The 22,953-nt window shown below is 43.6% G+C and overlaps 1 protein-coding gene across 6 annotated transcripts in view; it reads right to left on the reverse strand.

Moving 5' to 3' along the window:
- Nucleotides 1–3,474: 3,474 nt before the first annotated feature.
- The window catches only part of LOC136302212 (ceramide synthase 4-like), a 37,883-nt gene continuing 18,404 nt past the window's right edge, over nt 3,475–22,953 (reverse strand). For all 6 annotated transcript variants that reach the window (XM_066205583.1, XM_066205584.1, XM_066205586.1 and 3 more), the window contains exons 3-11: nt 19,217–19,334; nt 16,620–16,738; nt 14,628–14,685; nt 12,171–12,221; nt 8,318–8,410; nt 7,541–7,669; nt 7,174–7,280; nt 6,609–6,765; nt 3,475–3,989 (exon numbers count right to left, since the gene is read on the reverse strand). In XM_066205583.1, coding sequence (XP_066061680.1) covers nt 3,798–3,989; nt 6,609–6,765; nt 7,174–7,280; nt 7,541–7,669; nt 8,318–8,410; nt 12,171–12,221; nt 14,628–14,685; nt 16,620–16,738; nt 19,217–19,334 — 1,024 coding nt within the window. In that variant the 3' untranslated portion in view covers nt 3,475–3,797. The remainder of the gene's footprint in view (nt 3,990–6,608; nt 6,766–7,173; nt 7,281–7,540; nt 7,670–8,317; nt 8,411–12,170; nt 12,222–14,627; nt 14,686–16,619; nt 16,739–19,216; nt 19,335–22,953) is intronic.

A 22,953-nucleotide genomic window follows, 5' to 3' on the forward strand; every position in this document is an offset into this window, starting at 1 on the left:
AGGTCCTTTCCCTTCTTTAGACATAACTTCTTGAACAAGGCCTTGCCTTTATTTGCCGGCACTGTGCTGTACTTGTGAGAATGAGAAAAGCAATGTCATTCTAAGTGCAGCCATCCCAAGAAAAGGCTCCCTTGGGCATACATTTCTGAATAAAATAATGTGAAAGAATGTGAAAGAATGTGATAATGGAGAGCTTTGAAATTTACTGTGTGCAGGAAGAAGGAAACAACTATGCCAAATTATTCTTAAAACAAGATTCAAAATGGCACCAGATGTCCATGTGTACTGGAGTCAGCAGATTCATGTCAACCATAATTTTGGGCTAGGGCAGCCTGGGGGCCACACTGTGCCAGCCTTGACTCACCCACCTCACAGCAGCATGGAATCATCCGTATATGCTCTTTTTCTCATGGCTCACCTGGAGCTGGACACCTTATCTCCCACAGTTGCTCACTAACATTATGTGGGCACACACTGTGTGATGCATATCTCGTCTGTGCATATGGGAGATAAAAGTATGGGGGAATGAGAGTCAGGCCCTGCTACGGTGCCCAGTGCTCCATCTGGAGATGGACCTCTCCATTAGAGAGTAAGTCCTGTGAAGGAGCTTGGGGTGGTCATCCTGAAGAAAAGGAAGTTCAGGGTGATCTTTGCACTCTCCACAACTCCCTGACAGGAGGGTGCAGCCAGGTGGGGGTTGGGCTCTGCTCCCAGGTAACAAGTGACAGGAACAGAGGAAGCGCACTCAAGCTATGCCAGGGGAGGTATGGGTTGGACATCAAGAAGAATTTTTTCATGGAAAGGGTCGTTAAACATTGGAGTGGGTTGGCAAGGGAGGTGGTGGTCATCATCCCTCGAGGTAATTAAGAAGTGACTGGACTCAGTGCTCTGCTCTTATTGACAAAGTGGTGACAGGTTGTACTTGATGATCTCAGATGCCTCCCCCAATCTAATGGATTTGGTGGTTCCATGATCTGCTCTGCGGGGTTTCTCAGCAGAGAAGTGACAGACTTGCTGAAAGTTTTCTACAACAGCTGTTCTGTAGGGGAAGCTGTCATGCCCCATGTGTGAAGAGAGGAGGGGATGGATACACTAAATTCTTAAACACTGTCACACTACTCAGAAGCTTCCCAGCCCTGGAGCAAACATAAAGGGAGAAGGCGGAGCAGTGCAGGGAGTAAGCTGAATGCTTCTTCATGCCTTAGCGAGTTGATGACAAGAAAACAAATTCAGCAGCTGATCTGCCTCAATGACTCATCACTGTTATGCTCAGTTTCACAGCTAAAGGTAGCACTCAGTAGTTCTTGCTCAAACCCAACAGCTCTCCTGTATCCTTGATGTATCTTTCAAAAGAACCAGATTTGCCTCCTAACAAGTTTCTCTCAATCTTCAGGGACACAACAAAGCCCTGAGGATCAAATCCAGCAGGCATTAACATACACTGGCTCCACTGGGCATTGTGCAGACTCTGGGAAGCGTTCTGCTCCTCATGGGAGAGGTGGTGTGATTTTACAACAGGGATCTTCCCTAGCCTCCTAAAACCTCATAAAAAAAGAATAGATATTAATTTCTCTCCTCCTACCCTTGCAAGGCCAAAGCACCTCTCCAATGTTGTCATCTTGGACTTGCCACTGTCCTGGCAGTGCCAAGTAACCTGCCCTCCCCCCAGGTCTAGTGTTGGGGTGTCCCAAATCGTCCCTTGTTCCAGGGCCAAACACAGTATTACTGAGCAGGAGACAAACCTGGAAGCTGCAGCATGCAGTGGCATGGCTCACTGGGGCTGTATATCCTTTGTATGCAACATCTTTCCTCGGCAATGGCACTCACATGGGTCTCCCTCATCACACATCCACCTGTAAGGTGCAACCAGCCAGATTTACCTTCTGGTGGTTAAAGAAGTAGAAAAGAGACCAGATGACCAAACGTTTAGAAGTCATTTATAAAGAATATTTACATTCAGTACTACAAAATTATGTATGTCCCTCCCAAGCACACCACCTACAGAAGGCTGAGACCATACTCTCAGATCATAGCATACACAACATGTGCTTCCAACTTCCAATTATCACAGAATTACAGAATATTATGCATTGGAAGGGACCCACAAGGATTGAGTCCAGCCTTTAAGTGAATGGCCCATACAGGGATCAAACCCACGACCTTGGCATTATTAACACCATGCTCTACCAGCTAAGCTAAGGTTCCAGAGACAGACTATCTTCAGCAAATCAAAATTTAAATGACAATGCAGGATCCTCCTCCCACAGCATGTTACTGCTCTAGAATCACACATGCTGGAACCTTCTGAAATTATCCACATCCAGTTTAGAAATCCAATTATCCAAATGTATTTTGACCAAAACAGAAGATGAGCATACACAAGTTCAGATCAAAGCTTCTCAGTCACATCTCAGGTGACCTGAGTGGAGTGATGATAATCCTCGTCTTTCTATGCTCTCACTTTCTTTATGACTTAAAACATGTGCACCACCTCCTCAAATACGGCATTTCCTGTCCATGTCCCATCTCCACTCAATTAGCACTAGGTACATAAAGATAAGTGTCTGCACGGCCCCAGCAGTCTAAGTTCCTGCACTAATTACAGTGAATCTGTTAATACTTTGGTTTCATAGATTAGGTGACTTATAAAACAGAAATTCACATAACACTAATTGAAATGTTTTTAAGAGATTGCACAATCCAAAAATCTAAGACTACACATGATACAAGACATGGCAACTAAACAAATTAAATCAGCACTACATCATTACTTCATGGACCCACTGCTTTATACTTGCTATTCTTGATACACCTAGGCAAAGGTCTTAGAGTTAGAAGGCCATGCTAAAGCATTATTCCATAAGGTTCAGCAGATTTTCTCTGGACCCTTTTTCCTCTGATAGCAGGGGAAATGTATCCCCTTTTTTGCCACAAACTGACTCTGTAAACATTTCCCACCGTGCCAGTCACACCAAGTTGAAAACATGAACACTTTTATCTGTGTAGTCTTCTAGACTACATGGTTCCTTGTCACCTCCTTTCTCTTGACTACTTCCTTCCAAGACAGGTTTAAAGGATTACCTAACAGGTGAGAAACAGCTGTCTGGATTTTCCAGCTCTTCCAATGTGATATGGGTTGGTATCCCTCCAGCCTGGGCTTTGGAGTTGGAGTTCCCTCCGTAGGGGCAATAAGTAGGGACTGAGATCCATACCATTACAAAACTGGTCACTGGCACAAAGAGTACTTCCTTTAAGAAGAACATGTTTTGTCTTAAGTCTTTCCAAAGCTTTATTTCATTGTGCTTAGTTGTAATTTTGTAAGTACCTGTTTTCTCAGAAGAGGTGTCCCAGTGGTAAGATTTGTTACTTGTCAACAATAATAATTACTGGCAATAGGCCAGGGCCTCCAGAGGCTGATTCAGGGTAAACAGACTCCTATCAAACATTAGGTCGGTAAAATTTGACACTACCAGAGTTTATCCACCTTTTTATTTTTAAAGTATTTTTCAAGATTAACACATTTGACAACAATTACGGTACAATCTTAATACATGTCAAACCACTTTGATCCCTTGCTATCTGTTTTGAGGCTACAACCTATAGTAAGCTTTTACTGAAGGAAGACAAAACACTTCCTTCAGATATCACTGACTATAAACACTTTGGTGTATGGGAAGCAGGAATTCAGCTACAATACTGGAATTGCACTCCAGTTTGTCTACACAGTAAGCAAAACTCTTTCTACAAATGGTGGCCTGGGTTAGCTGGAGGCCAGACCAGCAGCACGTGGACAGCAGCTATCTTTCCTTGGCATGGCTGTTGGCAAGGTGGGCTCTGTTGTCCAGGGGCTCAGACCCATTCCTCTGGATGTAACCATTGCTTGTGACGTTGCTGAAATACGTGGTCCCATTTTTCTCCTTTTCTCTAATTTTATCTCTTTCTTCATCCTTGTCACTTTCTTCTGTGTCACTTCTCATGTCCTTTTCCATCTACAAAAACAGATAAGTGAGAAGCCAGATAAACTCAGCAGTTGTACAAGCAGCAGTGATGGCTGAGCCACAGGCTGACCATGCACCTGCTGCCTCAACCACTCACCCTCAGCACAGTCCTGCTCTGTTTCCTCAGCTTTTACATGACCCTTGGGAACAGATTCTCCCTGCCTCTTTGATTTCAGTCTCACTAGAATCTCATCTGTGATCCTGACACACATTAGGAATTACAGGCTGTGAAGCAGAACAAAACCACAAATGCCCAGGACTGAGGACAACTGTGTAAGCCTGAGGAGATTCACATTGCTGCCCTGGTCATCAGCATGTGGGAGAAGGATGGGGTAGGCAGTTAATCAAGCTCTTTTACACTTTCCTAAAGGGATAGGAGCTAACTTCCGCCTACATGGACTGGGTGGCTGCAGGCTGACAGCGCTGCTTGGGACAGGCTGGAAACACATGCTTCTTAAAGCCTCAACACAAAGCCATTCCACTCTGACTACATCCAGTTTTATGGTCAGGCTTTTCCTCTTGCTGTTTATTGACTGAGAGACCTGTAATCTACTTCTGTAAGTATTTAATTAACGGCAACAAAGAAATAATGAGAGAAAATGACAGTTTAGAAAAAGCAGCTCAGGACTTCCTGGCTTCTCAGGCTGTCTCTACTCTGCCATATAAGATGCCAGTACTGGGGACAAATTCACATTGTCACATTCCTTATTGGAAAGAGGGAAAGCTGCAAACCGCCTCTGTGACCTGAGCTTTAGAAACTGCCAGGGGCAAATCAAGTGCTGACCAGAAATTTAGTCTCCATTTATGGCTGTACATTCTTTTTGAGATTTCTCATATCATACTCTGAACTCTATTTGGGCTCATACTCTTTCCAGAGATCACTACAACCAGATGCAGAAAGGATTTAAAATCTAACTTGCACTAAATTCAGTCTGCCTTCAAGGACAGTATGGGTGGGAGATGCTATCTGCTGTGAACAACCTGCACTTCGGATCACTCTGGAACTGGCAGACCAGGAAATATGCAGAAGTCTGTATCTGTAGCATAAGGACAAACAGTAGTCAATATTTCTAAATATATCCATTTATAGCCAGAGAATGTGGCTGAGGACTTAAATCTGGCAAGATTCCCAAAGGAACTATAAAGCTGCTACCTCTGCAAGGGAATGAAACTTGTACTTCAGGATTTAGGCTGAGTTCTAATTACTTGGGATTAGGGAACATCATGTGAGAAGGTGCTAAAGATTATCCTGTAGCCAGAGAGGAAAACTGTGGAGACCAGAGAGGCCCACAAGAAGAACATGAACTGATTGCAGCAAGAGTTCCATGGCTCTCAAAGTGATAACGTCCTGTATACTTGCTGATACTACTTTGGGCTACTAAATACTGGTCATTGAAACAGATCTGTTTAGGACAATTCCTTTTTTCTTTTTACTGCTCAGTACAGAAAGTTCTCAAATATATTTTTGTATCGAATCTGGCAGATCAATTTTAGATAAAATGGGGGGAAATCTGGATATGCTTCAGGATTTTCCTCCCTGATGGTTCTTTTCTTTCTAATAAGACTATTTATTACCTTGTCATTTTACACTAGAGTAACTGCAGTGGTAATTCAGCCCACACAAAAACTAGGAAAAGAATAGAAGGCTGTCTTCAGTTGTGTCTTCATTTCCGGTCCTGTTTCCTCATCTGCAAGTAATTTGCTTTGTGCCTTAAGGGAAGGCAGATAAAGAAAATGGGAACAATATGGATAAAGAAGAGCCTTTAATGCTTGCTCTCAGTTCCTGTAAGGCAAAATTCCTCAGTTGGATACTAATAAAACAAATCATCCTGGACTCTGAGGTCAGTTCCCATGAGGCACTGACTGGTCACCTTTGGACTGTGTCCTTGTCATGTGGCCAGTCATGGCTTTAATTTTGGGAAGAATTTCATGCTGAGCAGCAATTTGGTCTCACAGCAAATACTGCAGGCCAGAAAAAGTGGGATGTGGGATGCATTTCATTTCAGTTTATACAGCTGGGGCTCAGATATTCATGTCTGGTTGCTCTGAGCAGCACTACCAGGTGCAGTATGGAATGGATTATAATTTGGGCATTCCCATTGCCCTCCACTGCTGCAAGAAGAGCCAAGGCAGCTAGTTTAGACAGAAACACCCACTGTGGGAAATCTACAGCACTGTAACACAATTGTAATCAAAAATCCTGTACAATAAGGAAACAGTTCTGCACTGACTGCACCAATCGTGACAATTATCCCTTCCTTGATTTCTTAGTCTTGTTACAAATGCAAATCACACTGCACCAAGAGTTGGGATTTTTACTCAGATGTCACTGGCTTTGTTCACAGACATCTCTCCTGGAGTTCAGTCCACATTTTTGTTGAATATAAGCATCAGAAGTAGACCCAATACTGTTGTGACTTATAAAAATTTTTTTGGTCAACTTTCCCTAATATTACTGAGTTTCCTTCCACCTCAGTCTTGGTAATATACATGTATAATTACACTAGAACAATAAGGAATCCATGCCAGACGGACCCCTGTATTCTCAAGCAGTCTAGGTGGACCCTCCCTCCCTGTGTGATGTAAAGGATACTACAAACTAATGCATACCGTGCCCTGGAGGATGAACTTGTAGACCATGTGAATAATTAGGCAGGACCAGAAGACATGGAGCAGCTGCAGAATTATCAGGAGAACATTCACAAAGTAGTATCCAAAGAAAGGTTGGAATATCTCCATGGAGTAATAGTAGGTGTTATAAAGCACTCTGCAAAACAGAGAGGATTGAAGTGGAGGGAAAGCATGTTGTTAATAGGTCACAATTAAGCCCTAGAAATCTATAGTCACAGAGAAAGTTTCAGATCAGCCACTTCCATCTTTACCTATCACATGTGAGCCAACTATCAGTTCCCCACCTGAAGCACACAGGATGGAGCCACTGGCCCAGGGCTCCTCCTCTGCAGCACCCTTCAGGGCTTCAGGACTGTTCTATAAACTCCAAGGCAGAGCACCCTGGTTTACTCCAAGATAGGTGCAACAGCCATGTGGCACCTCAGCTTGTGCAAAGGGCAGGAACACATGCTCCACGACCAAAAAACAAAGGGCTCAGCACCCAGCTAATTGTCCTGTCTCTCAGAAGGCGGCTTTCCATGTCCCCTCACTGTAGCAGACTCACGTGTAGGGGTAAATGACCAGGCGGCTGATGAGGAAAACAGCTGAGAAGATCATAAAGAGGCTGTCACAAGTTTTTTTCCACTTCATGTAATTGAATATCTTGGTTGGCTGGAAGGAGAAAGAACAATAAAACAACAGCCAAGATAGCATCTGCACACACCCCAGGGGGTTAATGAGATGGGTATGACACAACCCACATGCAGGTAACCACAGCTCTGCCCAGCTCTCAGCTGGGCACCCTTGGCTGGGTCAGCAGAGCAGCACGAGGCATCTGTGGAATACCCCAGTGCCTGGCCCATGTTCTGTTACATAGAAGGAAATTCTGTGACTGAAGAGCACCAGTGCTCATTAGGCTCTGCCTGGCTCACCTCTAGGAAACAATCAGAAGCATCATGAATCACCATCACCAGTGTCCCAATGCGAATGTAGTTGGCACAGTATGAAAAACTGATCAGGAAGATGGTTGCAGCGTGATGGACTATCTGCTCCTTGAAATCCTGATGAAAAGAGGAACAGCAGAGAATAAAATAGATAGTGCACCTCCTGCCCCAGTCCAAGTGTGGCTCCTGCAGGTAGCAATGATATCTCTCTACCTAGTGACTAAGAAACCTCTCACTACAGAGTCTTACCCATGTAATTCTTTTACCAAATGCATTCCAGAAATGTAGGCAACCAAGAGATCCAGGAATGAAGAGCTCTTGGTGTAAACTGAGGATCTCACAACAAAGAACATTCTTTCTCTCCACCAGCCATGGTCTGATGCTGCACCCTGTCTGTTGGGACACTGGCACCAGTAACACAATCAGCTTTACTGGCAGACAACCACCTCTTTTCCTGTCTCTATGATCAGTGCAGCCTAGAAGAGTTACAGAAGAGCAATTTTTATGTTTGGATTTTAAGCTTGGATTGAGAACTCAATGTGCAGTACTCAAGTGCAGTACTTTGCACTTTTCTGTGTCAGGGTTGGTGACTGACCAAGTAGAGTAGAGAAAGCCAGTGACTGGGAATGAAGATTCCTGTGAATGAGCAAGGAGAGAGTCCCACAAAACCTTGAGAAGCACTATACACACGCTTAGAGATCACTCTCCTAAGTGTTCAGCTTGTGTCCTGTTTGTACTTAATCCTCCCCTGAGACTGCCACTCACCTTCCTCTTGACATCAAAGGGCAAGGTGAAGACCAGTGACCAGTAGAAGGAGAGCTCCAGCATGTAGTACCAGAACAGGGAGGGTTGGAGAGGCTGTGAGAGAGGGAGAGACAGGGAAATACCCATCAGATACATCAGTGCAAAGGCTGCAAGTGAAAACTCCTTTCAAGGCAGAAGGCAGCTGTAGTGGGTCGATGCTGACTGCATGCCAGGCAGCCACCAAAGCCACTCTGTCACTTCCCTGCACAGCTGAACAGAGGAGAGAAGATATAACAAAGGGTTCATGACTAGAGATAAGGACCGGGACAGATTGCTCATCAAATACAGTTATGGGCAAAACAGACTATAATTAGAGATATGAATTAAGTTCAGTGCTAACAAAATCAGAGCATGATCAGGAGAGGTGAAATAAACCCTTAAAAACACTTTTCCCTTGCCCCTCCCTCCTTCCCAGCTCTATCTCATACCCCAGTGACACAAGGAGATGGGAATGGGGGTTATGGTCTGCTCATCACCCATGGCTTCTCCTGCTGCTCAGGGAGAGGAATGGTTCCCCTGCTGCACTGTGGGGTCCCTCCCATGGGAGACAGTTCTTCAAGAACTTCTCCAGTGTCAGTCCATCCGACAGGCGACAGCTGTCTGTGAACTGGCACAACCAGTTCATCTCATGGAAGTTCATTCCATGGAAAACGGTCCTTCCGTAACTGCTGCGGCATGGGTCACTCTTCCATGGGGTGCAGTCCTTCAAGGACAGCCTGCTCCAGCATGGAGCAGGGCTCTGCTCTCCATGAATCTCCCACAGGGTTACAGCTTCCTCACAGGCCTCCCCCCACTCTGGTGTAGGCTCCTCCTCCATGGGCAGCAGGGGGATCTCTGCATCTCCCATGGATCCCCATGGGCTGCAGGGGCACAGCTGCTTCAACATGGTCTTCACCATGGGCTGCAGAAGAATTTCAGCTCTGGTTCCTGGAGCACCTCCTGGACCTCCTCCTTCACTGACTTCGGTGTCTGCAGAGTTGTTCCTCTCCCATGTTTTCAGCCCACTTTCCTCTGGCTGCAAATACAACTGTGCAATAACTTATTTTTTTTCTTTCTTTTAAAACCTGTTATCACAGAAGTGTTACCACTATTTCTAATTGGCCCAGCCTAGGCCAGCGGCACATTCAGCCTTGGAGCCACCAGGGATTGGGTCTGCTGGACATGGAGGAAGATTCTGACAACTTCTTACAGAAGTCACCTCTGTAGCCCCCTGCTACCAAAACCGGGCTGTGAAAACTCAATACAACAATCAAATCAGCAAAGCTGGATCCTGCAGCTACAGGGGGAAATACTTCAACTGAACAACACACTCACTTACTAAATGTCATCTGTGCCAAGATGAAATCAAATAGCAGGGGAAATTCCACTTTACCACACCCTGTCAAACATCTAGGAAATCACCATGAAGATCCAGACTATTTTTAGGATTTCTTCAACACTTCGAATTCCTGAGCAGACAGTACAGAGTTTTAAAAACTACATAAACCAATTCATTATAGTGGAAAAGGACTAGCTGAGTAAATCATTCCCCTTTTAGGCTTGAAGATGCTCCAAATACCCTGCACTCTGTCACAGACTTTCTAGTTTAATCAAACTAATGGGGGGAAAATCCAGCCCCAGCAGGAAATGTAATTCACATTCTTTTGGGTAAATTATCTGGGCCTTTACAGCTGGGAAACTGAAAGCTTAGCTCCACGCAGCAAGATCTTGTTATTTAACAAGCAATTTTTGCTGTTGTGGCACTATAGGACCTCCTTAAACCTGAATCTACTTGATAAATATTTACTATGATTAAAGGGGCTTTGCAACCATTGCCAAAGGAACATGAAGTATTGCACTCCCAAATACCAACTGGTTATTTATGGCCTTCATAAATTTTAGTTTGTTTTCCTTTGTAGCACCAGTGATTGACCACAAGAGGAAGCACAGCTGGATGCCCTGGGGCTTCCAGGGAGGATATGAACATCTCCCTAGCTGGTGTGCTGGTCACACTCCGGGTTATCCAAACAGGAGCTCTGGATTAGAAGCGATTTTTTTTCCCCCAATGATCAGACTGTTCAGGAGAACTGGTGTTTCTTTTGTCATTGTCAGTAGCACAGGGCATGGTCTGTTTAGTAGAAATGGTAAATACATTTGTTGTTCCTGCTAATACACAGGTTGATCCTTGACTTGCTCTTTGCCAGTGGCACATGACCAGCCCTGGTTTTGGTCTTTTCTAGTTGTTACAAATACTGGAAAACAGGTGTGTGTTGGATTTACATGGAAAGGATTTGGTATTGCGGTGGGGGCAGGGGTGGCTTCTGTGAGACGCCAGAAGCTGCCTCCTGTCCAACAGAGCCACTTCCAGATACCTCCAAGATGGATCTGCCACTGGCTCCCTGAACAATAGTATTTAATAATGGAAAAAACTGCTGGGCAAGAGTGGTGTGGAGAGAGGAGTGAGAACAGGAGATACAACCCTGTAGACCCTCAGGTCAATCCACAAGGAGGAGGAGGAGGAGCTCCTGGAGCTGGAGCAGAGATTCCCCAACAGCCCCTGGTGCCCCTGCAGCCCATGGAGGTCTACAGGGAGCAGAAATCCACCTGCAGTCCCCGGAGGACCCTGACTACAGCAGGGGGATGTGGCCTAAGGAAGCTCTGAGCCTGTGGAGACCCTGTGCTGGAGCAGGCTCCTGGCAGCACCTTTGGCCCTGTGGCGGACCCACGATGGAGCAGTTCATTCCTACCAGACTGCATCCTGTGGAAAGGAGCCACAGTGGAGAGGTTCATGGAGAGCTGTCTCCCACTGGAGAACCCTGCTGACAGAGCAAGGGAAGAGCTGGGGCAGGAGGAAGGAGCAGCAGAAAAAAGGTGAGATGAACTGACCACGAACCCCATTCCACATACTGCTGCACCTCTGCAGGGGAGGAGGTGGAGAATGTGGGAGTGAAGTTAAGCCCAGGAAGAAGGGAGGGGTGCAGAGGGGTGTTTTTAAGATTTGGGTTTATTTCTTATCAAACTACTCTTATTTGATTAACAATAAATTAAAATAATTTTTCCCCAAGTCAAGCCTGTTTTGCCTGTGATGGGAACGGGGAAGTGCTGTTTCCCTGTCCTTATCTCAACCCATGAGCCTTTTGCTATATTTTCTCCCCACTTTCCATTTGAGCAGGGGAGAGAAAAATGGGCTTGCTGGGTACACTGTGGCCAGCCAGGGTCAGTCCATCAGAGTGTGCCATATGGAGGCTCCCATTGTTTTTGACAAGACGTGTACTGCAAGTGTACACAGCAGGAGACAGAGGGACCCAAGTGATCCTTTCAAGTCTTTCATTCCTATTCAAGCCCCACTTGTTTGTATGGTTTATTTTTTACACAGAACTACAGCTTTGCCCCTAAAATTTTTGCATTCGAGCAATACTGGATTTTTCAGAGACTTGTCCTGAAAGGCATTGCCTTACTCTTCAGTCATTTGTCCCGTTATATTTCCTGTGGCTCACACTGTTAGAATTGGGCATGACTTTTCCCTTTATGGGTTTACAACCTCCACGTACCGTCAAGCAGTCTTGCTCTAGCTTTGGCTGTCAGACAAAAAACCCTGGAACATAAGTCTCTTGGTAGTGACAAAGTGCTCTGCCAATTCATCTTTTCTTGCCTTTAGATCATACTGGGTACAAAGATGTTCTCTCCAGGTGAGGGTCTGGCTTTGAATTCTTAGGTCTTCTGTGTCTGAATTTAATTCAGTGTCCGCTTTTTGTCAGTAATATAATCTGATTTTCAAAAAATACAGAAACACAATACAAGATTTGTAACAGCAATTTTCCCTTGTGTGACTCACCTGTTGTGGATATCCTGTCCAGCATTCCCTATGGTCCCAAAGCCAAGGCTTCTGCAACAAAGATGCAACGCGTGTGAGAGAATATCAGAGGAGTTCTTTTCTTATCAATTGTCTAATTTCTTTAGTTTTTTACTACTATAGACTTCGTTGTGTTTTATTACAGGCAGAGCTAGTCTCACTATCTGGAATCCAATTGCCAAGAGATTTCCATGACAAGGACTTGCATCTGCTTGTGACATTTTGAAGTTGTGGCTATTTGCCTGAAATCTCACATACTGTTTAGCTCTCCCAAATAAAATAGCTCAGAGAAGACCTCTCCCAACTTTTTTCTGTCTTCTACAAGCTTGAGGTGGTGGTAATGTTTTGAGCATTTAAAAATAATCTTACAAGTATTTCATTAGGAATATCTGTGATTTAGACAATAACACTTAAATGTGGACAGAAGGCTGCAAACTGGTGTGTCAGGTATGTCATTTTTCCTCTAACAGTGAAAGTTATGTTCAGTTTGTTAAGTAATAAACCTCTGAAAAGATCCTACTCTGTTTAATAGAAAATTTTTAGTTTAGGACTTGGCAGTTTAGAAACTTTCAAATAAAGTTCCCAAGAGTCCTCCCTGCATGGAGCATGCGCTGCCCAGAGCTGTGCCCAGACTGGATCAGAGCTCACAGAACACAGCAGTGCCTCACACCTATGAGGGTAATTTTCTCTAAGTTCTACAGGGCTCAGGTATCAGAGCTCAGAAATTTCTTCTCACTTAGCACTGCTGGTGTGTGGGCAATACAAAGGGGAAGCAGGACGCAGTGGTTTTAGATGCAGTGGTAATTTGAAAAATACACAGTCCCTGCTGACTGGGAGTGAGGTTGGAAGTAGAATTTACAGCAAATACATGTGCAGAACCAGGAGAAATGTGTGATAGAGAACCAGACAGGACAAAGCAAAAACTATGAAACAACTATGGCATACTCTTTACCTAAGCTAGAAAGGAACTCCAGATCCCTGATTTTCATCATTCCTCTATTCTCAGCAAATACAGCTGATTTCTGGTGGCCTACTGGAAGATAACTTTCCTTTGTTACAGGGTGTTTCACTGACTCATGGGCAGAAGTTTTTGCTATCAGTCCAAAACTACTAATACAGAATTTAAACACTTGCTTCTTTTCCTAAAGAAAAAAGGGAATTTCACAAAAACAAATGCATGTTAAAAAGTCACTCAGGTTACAAAGTAAACATGTGAAAGTCAGGAAATCTCACATGTATATATGCCCTGTCATGTTAGTTTTTTGTCCTTCTTTTTAAAGTAGTCATTTTAGTACAATTTAGGTAACAGAGTAACGTATTTGCTTCACAATCTAGAGGTGCTGTGTGCAGAATGGATGCCTCCCTTCTCTTTGAAAATTGTAAGATGTACGTTGAATAAAGACATGGGTCACAAAAAGTGAAAATGGTATTTGATCCACTAAATGGACAGATAACATGCTGAAGAATATGGTTTTGTCCCTTTTTGCCACAGGTCTCTTGTACAATGCTAAACAGGTGATCCAGACCAAATTTCAACAGCTGGTCTCAAGGAAAAGCCTTCTGTTTTGATGTACAGATCCACAGAACACTGGACATGGGATTCAGATACCTTCACTCCTCAGTTAGCTCATCCTATAATCCTCATACTTTTGAGTACCTTAAAATCTGACTTGAAAGTCTGTGTAAGTTCAAAAGTCCTTCACTTGTTACTATGAGATCTTACAAGGAGAGTTTGTGCCTGCTGCCTCAGGATGTGCACATTTTCCATCACTTAACTCATCAGACCATACCAGAAGACTTTGCAAAGCTCACCTAGGGAACCAGACACAGCAAAAGATTCAGGGGAACCCTTAAAACAGAGGCAGCAGATGGCCAGTGCCCCTATTTCCAGCTCAGTGATCACAGCTCAGGGACTAGAGCACATCCATGGCTCCTCTTACCACTTCGGCCTGGTGAGGCAGCTTAAATTGTGTCAAGAGAATTCACTATTTATCAAATTGAAGAAAAGGCCGAGGTGTGAGCCTGAACCAATCACACCCTGGCTAAGGAAAAGAAAATCAGCAGATAAAATTATTAAATTGCAGTCTGTGCCCCAAAGGAAGCCCAATTTCTTTACCTTAAAGTGGTATTGGATACAACACACTAATAGGCCCTGCAGCTTCCAGCTGAGGTAAATGTTCTATCTCCTACCCTGCAGAAATTTACACAATTCCAACTGCCTTCTGCTTTGCCAAAAGAAGAGGAAACATCTTGGTTCTGGAGTCCTTAAAATAAGCATGGTGCAGTATGTCTGGGGTCTCCTAAGTGTGCTATGCAGGGGATACACACCAACCTGTATGGAAAACCTCTAGAAGATCTGAAAAGGCATGCTTGACCACAAACTCTGCCATTCTTGCAGACATTGGCTGGGTAGAACAGCGGGTGACTGTGTGTACTCACATTGTACAGGACAGCGAGTCCGGTGAAGAAAGAAATGATGTAAAATGTAAATCTCCAGCTACGAAGAAATAAAAGAAAGGGCATTAGAATCCCATTCATTAACCCTTGAGCTTCAAGTCTGTGTATCCTTACACAAATTCAAAGAGTAACACTATTAAGGCAAAGACACGTTAGTATGTTCAAGGTTTGACCAAAACAGGATCCGCTCTTTGCATGTTACCAGCACATTTCCCAGACTTCACAAAGAGCAATTCCTTTGCTCTAGAGATGGCAGAAGACACAAGAATCTTGCTGACTAGAATTTCACAGAGAATAATCCCAAAGTTTCCCAGCAGTTGCAGATGCATTTGTAAAAGTGAAACAATGCCAATCTCTCTCCTAGGCCTTTGGAGATCCAGCCTACTCCATTCGTTATCATGTAACTAATTACTGTCACATTTGGCCAGTGAGGGCCCAGTAATGATTTACCAACATTAAACCCACATACGAATTGTTTGCACAGTTCAGCGGACAGAGGCAGGTCATCTGCATATTCACATATGTAGTAAGGAATGAGGGAAATTCCATCCCAACAGAATAAACAAGTTATTAATAAATGAACCACAGGAAATATTCAAAGGAGTAAAACTGTCTAAACCAGTCTTTTAATTTCCAAAAATCTCCATAAAAATTCAGATGTAACTGCATTTTGAGAGACTCCACCTGTCAATGAAATCCCCAGGAATTCCAAGACAAAAATGAAGTATAGAAAGCTGCTACGTCACATCAGAGAGACATTCTGTCTACAAACTGTGCATGACAACAGAGGGCAGGTGGAAGGACACTATCCTCAGTGGGCTAGGCAGAAAAGGATTTACTGTTTCCTATTTACTGTTACTATTTACTAGAAGTGATTAGAGTGCAGGGAGAGCTGAGATGGAGGCAGAATAAACATTGCTGCTTTACAACTCCGTATTCACCATTTCTGTGAATACTTGTAACTATATGGAATATTATAAATAATTAATACACATCCCTTTCTTCTTTTTGAATTAGGGTTTTTAGGCAGGTGTTTTGAATTACAGGTGGAGTGTTAAATGGAGCACATGCTGATGAGCTCAAAGTTGATGCCTATCCTAGAGATGGTAGATCTTTTATATAGATGAATAGTACTCCAGGTATTTCATGATTTCTTTTGCCTGTGTGGCTTTCCCAGGAGAACCCAATTCCTTCACAAACAGCAGAGCAGCTTCTTGTAAATAAGGCATTCCAACCAAGCTGTGGAGAATCCTCCTTTTCTGTGGAAAACTGAGCAGGACTGACATTCAGATCTGTCTGACCTGAGATTTATTTTGTACCTCCACATAACATGGAGGATTTCCGCACAGCTGTTTCCAAGGCAGTTTTTGTTCTTTGCTCACAAGCCTCCACCCCCGTGGAAGAGTGCCAGTTTGTGACTTTCAGGATGCTGAAGTCAAATGACAGCAGAATCCAATCCAGCCTGTACCTTTTGAAAGCAACAGCCAACAAAATAGTTGCAGAAAAGGTGCAGCAGAAAGAATCTCCTTGCCGAGAGGCAAAGGGAAACTATGGGAAAGGCAGCCGAAACCATGGCTTTTTAGTAGGTACTGAAGCAGCAGCAAAGCAGTAAGATGTAAACAGCAGAGAGGTTTTGCAGGTTCAAATGTGTGTCAAAGCAGGATGCCAGTCTGACAAGGTCAGTAAAAGAAACAAGAGCCCAGTAAGGAATAAAGGTACAGCAGTAAAAGGAGATTTGGGATTGCAAATAAGGGGGGAAAGCAAGAAATGTTTCTGTAACAGAGAAACAGCAAAGAGCTACAGCAGAGCCAAGTGGGTCAGGGAAGACCCAAGATGCTCTCAGCATAGGGATAGAGGGCAGACAGGGAGCTGGATTCCCTCTGCATAGGGATGGAGGGCAGGGGGAGGCAGTGAGCTGTCTGTGGAGCTCAGCTCTGGTGAAAACCCGAGTTCCTGGCTTGTGCTTCTGCTCACCAGGCCTCACTGAATTTCTTTGACAGGCTAGGTCGATCCATGTTCCTCCGGCGCCGGAACCACTTCTCCACCTTCCTTTCTGGCAGGTCACATTGCTTGGCTAAACTGATCAGCTCACCCTAGAAAACAGGTGAGGCAGCAGGTTCAGATCCAGATTCAAAGGTCAGACAGGGCAATATCTCATCTGACTTACCACAGAGCCCAGCTGGATCCCCTGGCCAGCCCAAGTCTGTTCAGGCTGAGACATCTTTCTGACAGCTGTCTGCTCCTAGTGTAAAGATCGTGGATAGTAGAAAATCTTTCCATTCCCCTCTAATCAATTGGTTATAAATGCTAATGTTGAAACTTATAATTTTTTATGTGAACTTTCCCAGTTTCAAACTGATCTTGTTCTCTCACGTGAGTTTGTTGCCAAATCACTTCTTCACCCTGTCTTCAGGGACCAAATCCCTCAAATCTGTCATTCCAATAAAGATCACTGCAGCTCAAATGATATTTTATAGTTCTGCACTGAATCTTGTCACACCTCTCAGCATTCTGATGCAGTATCATGACGGCTGTCATGAGCAGAGGCAACATCATTTTCCTACTGGATATTCTTCTGTTGTGGTAAACCTGTTAGGGGTAATTCTTCAATATATAACTCATAGAAATCCAGCACTTACTTTCCTTCTTGTCCTGAGGCTGTTAAAAGTTTGGTGTGTGACATGAAAAAAGTTTGTCATGTTTTATATTCCTACTTGGAAGTGTCATTGTGGATAGCCTTATATTTTAAGTAAAGCAATAGTTTTTCAAGGAATGCATTTACCTGAATTGGTACCATGTCAGAGTAGCCTACATACTTTGAGTATGCTGTACAAAAATAAGTTCATTACCAATTTTCAGATACGCTGTTTTCAGATATACTGTTTTTTGAGTTCTGTTTTGGTGGTGGACACAAATGGAGGTGCTAATTTACATTCTCCAACTGCTCCATCATGTGGAATTCCTCCCAAGAAATGGCTGCCAAGAGCTGCCAAATCTCGTCTTGTATTGGACAAGTAAAAGCTGCCTCTAAGCAGAGGTTTGAGAGCTCATGGGAGAGGAAAGAAGCCAGCAGACTGGCTGAGGTGTACCCAGTGAGTGGAGAGAGCCAGGCAGCAGTTCCTGCTCCACCTCATACTGCTGTCTCATGGTGAGGATCCGTTCCAGTGTCCAGATCTGCTGGGAGAAAAGCACCACTTCAGTGCAGCAGGGGGGTGCAGGGGAAGCTGTGGGAAAACCTGGTGGCAAAGCCAGGTCTTGAGTTAGATCTCTGCCACAGAAGTGGTTATACTGAGAAATGTTTGGATTTTGGGGACAGAAAGGTAAGTGGAAGGTCAGGGCCTACCACACTTACAAGTGTTCCTTAGAGCAGTCCTTCCCACTGCTGCAGAGATGGACAGGCTGTACTACCCAGATCAATGCCTGCATTTTAATTTTAGCCTCTTTTCCTTTATTTCTAACCTGGGACTGCACGTCCTGGGGTTCCTCGTGCCCCACTGCCGCACAAACCACACTGCAACGGCCTTGACGAAGCAATGTGTTTATAGTAGGATTGCTCCTTGGGACTGGAACCCATGATTAGCCCTCTGCTCACCATTCTTGAAAAAGAGTTCCCAGCTATTGCTTCGAGGCCAAGAGAAAGCCTACAAAAACAAGCTGAAAGAAAATCATATTCCTTTCCCTACCAGAGAGTTCACACCCAGGGACTTCACCGACCAGGTTAAATTCTGATACTGCCTGACAATTCACAATCCCGTTAATGGTTTTTCCCATCAGCAGCAGCCATTATAGCTCTGGATCATCTTGCCAATTTCTTGAAAATCATTCTCCTTATCCCTCAGGGGAAAACTACCCACCAGTTGTGTTTGTAGGTTTCTGAAGCCCCTCACAATCTCTGTGATGATGACCAAGACTCTGGCTTCTTGAAAGGCCAATCTCAAACTCATGGATTGCACAACAACAGAATGACCCAGTCTAGGACTAGGAGATAAAGCAACTCACATTGGCTGAGCTGCAGGGACTAGCAATGTGGGAGCTCAAGGCAGCTGATGTGATTAATTTTTTACAGGACTTGAGAGTAAATGAAAAGAAGCCATCACAGAATGGCTGGGGTTGGAAGGAACCATGGAGATCACCTTGTCCAACGGGCTCTGCTCAAATAAGGCCACCTAGAGCCAGGTGTCAAGGACCATGTCCAGAGTGCTTTGATTTTTCCCAAGGATATAAATTCCACAACCTCCCTAGGCACCCTCACAGTAAGAGTGCCACTGATGTTGAGGGAGAGCCCCCTGTGCTGCAGCTGGCGCTGTGTATATGGTAAGCAGGGAGCAGGAGCTGTCACTGTTTCTTTTGGGAGCACAGTTTCCTCCCAGGTGTTCTGAAGCAGAACTCAGAGCTGATGGCATTGCAGGAGCACCCTCCTGACCAGCTGCTCTCAGGTAACCAGTGCTGCAGTGTTTCCTTTGTTGAGCTTCAAGATATGAATGGCACTTCTAAACTTCATAATTCCAAATGGGATTTTCTTTGGCTAAAGACACTAAATCTACAGGAAAACAAAGGAAGAAGGGACTCACCTCTTCAGGGTTCTTGTGGCGTGTACTATAGAATGTTTCCAGCACGGGGTTGGGCTGGGCTTTTGGTCTCTGCTTGTCTCTCACACCCAGTTTGGTACTGAGGGGCAGGGCTATAGCTCTGCAAAAGAAAACATAAAGGGTCAGCCAAAAATAGAACAGTGATTTCTGATTTTGCAGCACTGTTAAAACATGATGCAGTACATAACAGCTGCCTCCCACATGTGAATCTAAGCATGAGTATCGTGTTGAGCAGTAAAATCACAAACTTACAGTAGAAACTGTTGGACTTGTACTCTACTGCTCTGAGCTCTCTGCTGTGATATTCAAAATTACATGAGGTTGGCAAATGCTATATCCTCCTTTGTCAACTTCTGAATCACCAATTGTGTCTCTGGCTTGCTTACAGCTGATGGGGCATATCACACTGGTGATAAGGCCTAAATGTTCCCTGCTTGATCTAGAACATGGAACATACATGGCATCCACCTGAACTACGGCCTTGGCTCAGGATCAAGAGAGAGGCTCTGCCAGAGGTGTAGTATTAATGCAGAAGAAATGTACTGCTGAAACAGGAAGCCACTTGGTCTTTCCTGGAGTAACTTACTTCCATATTTCCTAATATAAATCAAACACAGTCACAAAATAAGGACATAGCAACTACAAACCTTGTCACGAGGAATGGATGTTTGCACTAGCTGTGCATGTTCAGTCTTTCACAGTGAAATAAAGAAAAAAAAAACAACAAAAACCAACCAACCAAACAAACAAAACCAAACAAAAAACCTGCATAAATAGAAAAAAGTTATCCAAGGAAAACTGGAAAACTGTTCAGAGAATTCCTGTGCTCAACAACTCATCTCCTCCACAACCAATAATCTTCTGTACTTCAGCAGCAGAAAACATCTTCATTGAAGGTGTGAAGTGAGATCTTGCACAAATATGGCACAAACAGGAAACTGGTCAAACAAAATTATTTAAAAAAAAGACCCAAATCATCTGAATTTTGCTTGAATTTCTCAAGATTTAGCTGTTCTTATTATTGCTCCCTTTTACACAGCGCCACTGGAAAAGTGTCTCTGTGTTACTGCAAACTGGTGCTGAAGCTGGTTTGAGCTGACAGCACCAAGCAGAAGGCAGTGAGTGCTGAGCCCCACCTCTGCTCTGCCTGGTCACCCCTCCTGTCCAGGCAAGTCCTCTGATCAGTTCTTCCTAATGATTTGGACACAGATTAAGATTTTTTTTTTTCACTTTGCATAAGCTGCAAAAGCTATTTCACTATGTAGGTGTTTAAAGGTGTTCTACTTCAAAATAGTATGGGATATATTTATGGCTGTGGTTTCTGCTAGTCATAGAGCTTATACTCCATATATACATCTTTAGGGACTATTTCAGGTTCAGCATCCTTCAGAAGGATTTTTTAGAAGTTTTCTTTTCAAGAACTAATTTCTTAATTTATTTAACAAGTATTAAAAGCAATTTCATAAAAAGACCCCCTATGTAAGGAATAATGTAACTTCTGATAAACCACAGAAGGGGTACACATTTTACTCACTCATATAACAGCTCCTTCTCACTTTTCTTTTGCACAGCCAACCCACCTGCCTGTGTATCAACTGTTCTTTGTCATCATCTCTGGGAAATTCCTTTGGCATCACTGGCTATAGGAACATTCAAAGATGTACCAAGACCAACGAAAATTATATGTTTCTACCATAAAAGAAGGGCCAGGCCTAAGTGTGCTTGCTGGCAACAAGATGCACAGTGATCACAAAAACATGGGTAGAGCATTGACTAGTTTCAGTGAAATTTAGCAGCACTCTGGCAAAGGACTATAGCCATCACTGGGAATTCAAGGGTTTTGGCTCTGACCGCTCTCACAAAATGTTTTAAGTGCATCTAATGACTTTTTTAATACGAAGTGATTGGGGTTTAGTAAGAGTGATACTGGACCAGCAGGTCCTGTGCTAAGAACAATAACACAGTATTTCAATAATATCCATAACTCCACTGAAGTTTGGAAAACATCTACCTTAAGCTCTGCACTAGATCTTGGTTGTTATATTAAACAGTTCCTTGAAGTGGGCCTGATTTTTCCCTTTCAAAGATCAGGCATCAATACAAGCACCTCTGAAGAGGAAGATGTAATCAATTCTATTGTTGAAAACAACTTTATTGCCATTTCTTATCAGGCCATATTGGGAACTGGAAATTATGAAAACTGGGCATTAAACTGAAAGTTTTCCAGACACATTAAAGCAAAGAGAATGTTTCTGTCAGGTGTTAACGCAGCTTGCCAACAAATTTATGTTACTGAAAAGCTTCTGAAAGTGTCCTGATAAATTTCTTAATTTTGTTTAATTCCTGACTTCTCTATATTTCCTGCTGATTTCTTATGGTCATGGATAAACACTGTAACAGAAACAAGCCAGTTACAGTGGATGAAGTCAGGGTGTAACCAGTTACAATTACCTCGCTGTTGAGATTTTGAGTTTACCCATGATTTATGGAACCAATCCTACTTTTATGAACATCATTGGGAAATCAAGGCCTGAAATTCTTCCTAAGGGACGTTTGCATGTGTTGGCTGTGTGCTCTGACTCAGTTCTCAGTTAAGTCCTGTTCCAAGCACGGCCCTAAGTAATAGGATGATGCTTGTACTGATTTCAACATCACATGTATGTCATCTCAGTGGCAGGAACAGCCTCATCATGGCACTTTATCAGCTCTCTACAAGACAAAAGGGTAAATCTGAGGACTAAACTGTGCCCCTCTCAGTCAAACATAGTCAGGGAGATGATTCTCATCACCAGCCTACTTCTACATCAGAGCATCTCTCACTCAATGGTTTACATGGCAGAGGTCCCACCAAGGCACTTTATTCAGTAATCACAGAACAGAACTGTCTTGTGCAGAACCTGCTGAAGTTGAAACTGAATGGACTTATCATGAAGGGGCCTAAACTGCTACCCCCCACCCACCTTTCAACGTGGGCTACACTCCTTCTGCAGAGGCTTTCAGTTAGTGTGAAATACAAGAAATAATTTAACTTTGGGGGTGGATTTTTAAAAATTACTTATAAGAGTGCCACTTGCAAATACCTTCAAGTGCTAAGAAATGCAGAACCAGTGACAGCTGCAATCTGAACTTCTATTCTTTGAACTGCACAGTCTCTTTTAGCCTCCTGCTTTCCTTTGGCAGAGGGCTATCAGGGTGCTCCTGGCATAGTCTCTGCCTTCTTCTTGCTTGCAGGAGAATGTTTCACACCAGTTGAACTGACTGTTCCATTTGATACAAGGTCCGGATTCATTACAGTGCTGCTGTCCAAACTGTGTCAGGTCCATTTTCAGTTAAATGCTGCAATGTGTCTGTCATGTCTGCACTAAGCCCCACTTGTAAGATCTTAATAGCAAACTGTTTCCAGATCCTTCCTGATTACTAATCAACAACAAAAGTCTCTATGCAAAATAAACTTTAGAAAGGTACATTTCTAAATAAAATACCCAAAATTGGTGTCCTTTCTGTCTTCCGGTTGTGAGTTCAAATATCTGTTCCTGGCAGATCAAGAGCATCCATTTCTTTAAATGTACAATATATAGCTATATGGCTCACATCCTGTTACCAACTCCTCCACAAAGAAACCTAGTATTTGACTAAAATCCTCTTCTAGTGAAATCTGGGAGCTGTGTGGATTCAAAATCACTGACAATTCCTTTGAATTGCCCAACACCCAAAAATCC

The sequence above is a fragment of the Chamaea fasciata genome, unplaced genomic scaffold, assembly GCF_029207755.1.
Source record: "Chamaea fasciata isolate MVZ Bird 193981 ecotype frontalis unplaced genomic scaffold, bChaFas1.0.hap1 SCAF_28, whole genome shotgun sequence".
NCBI classification, from domain to species: Eukaryota; Metazoa; Chordata; class Aves; order Passeriformes; family Sylviidae; genus Chamaea; species Chamaea fasciata.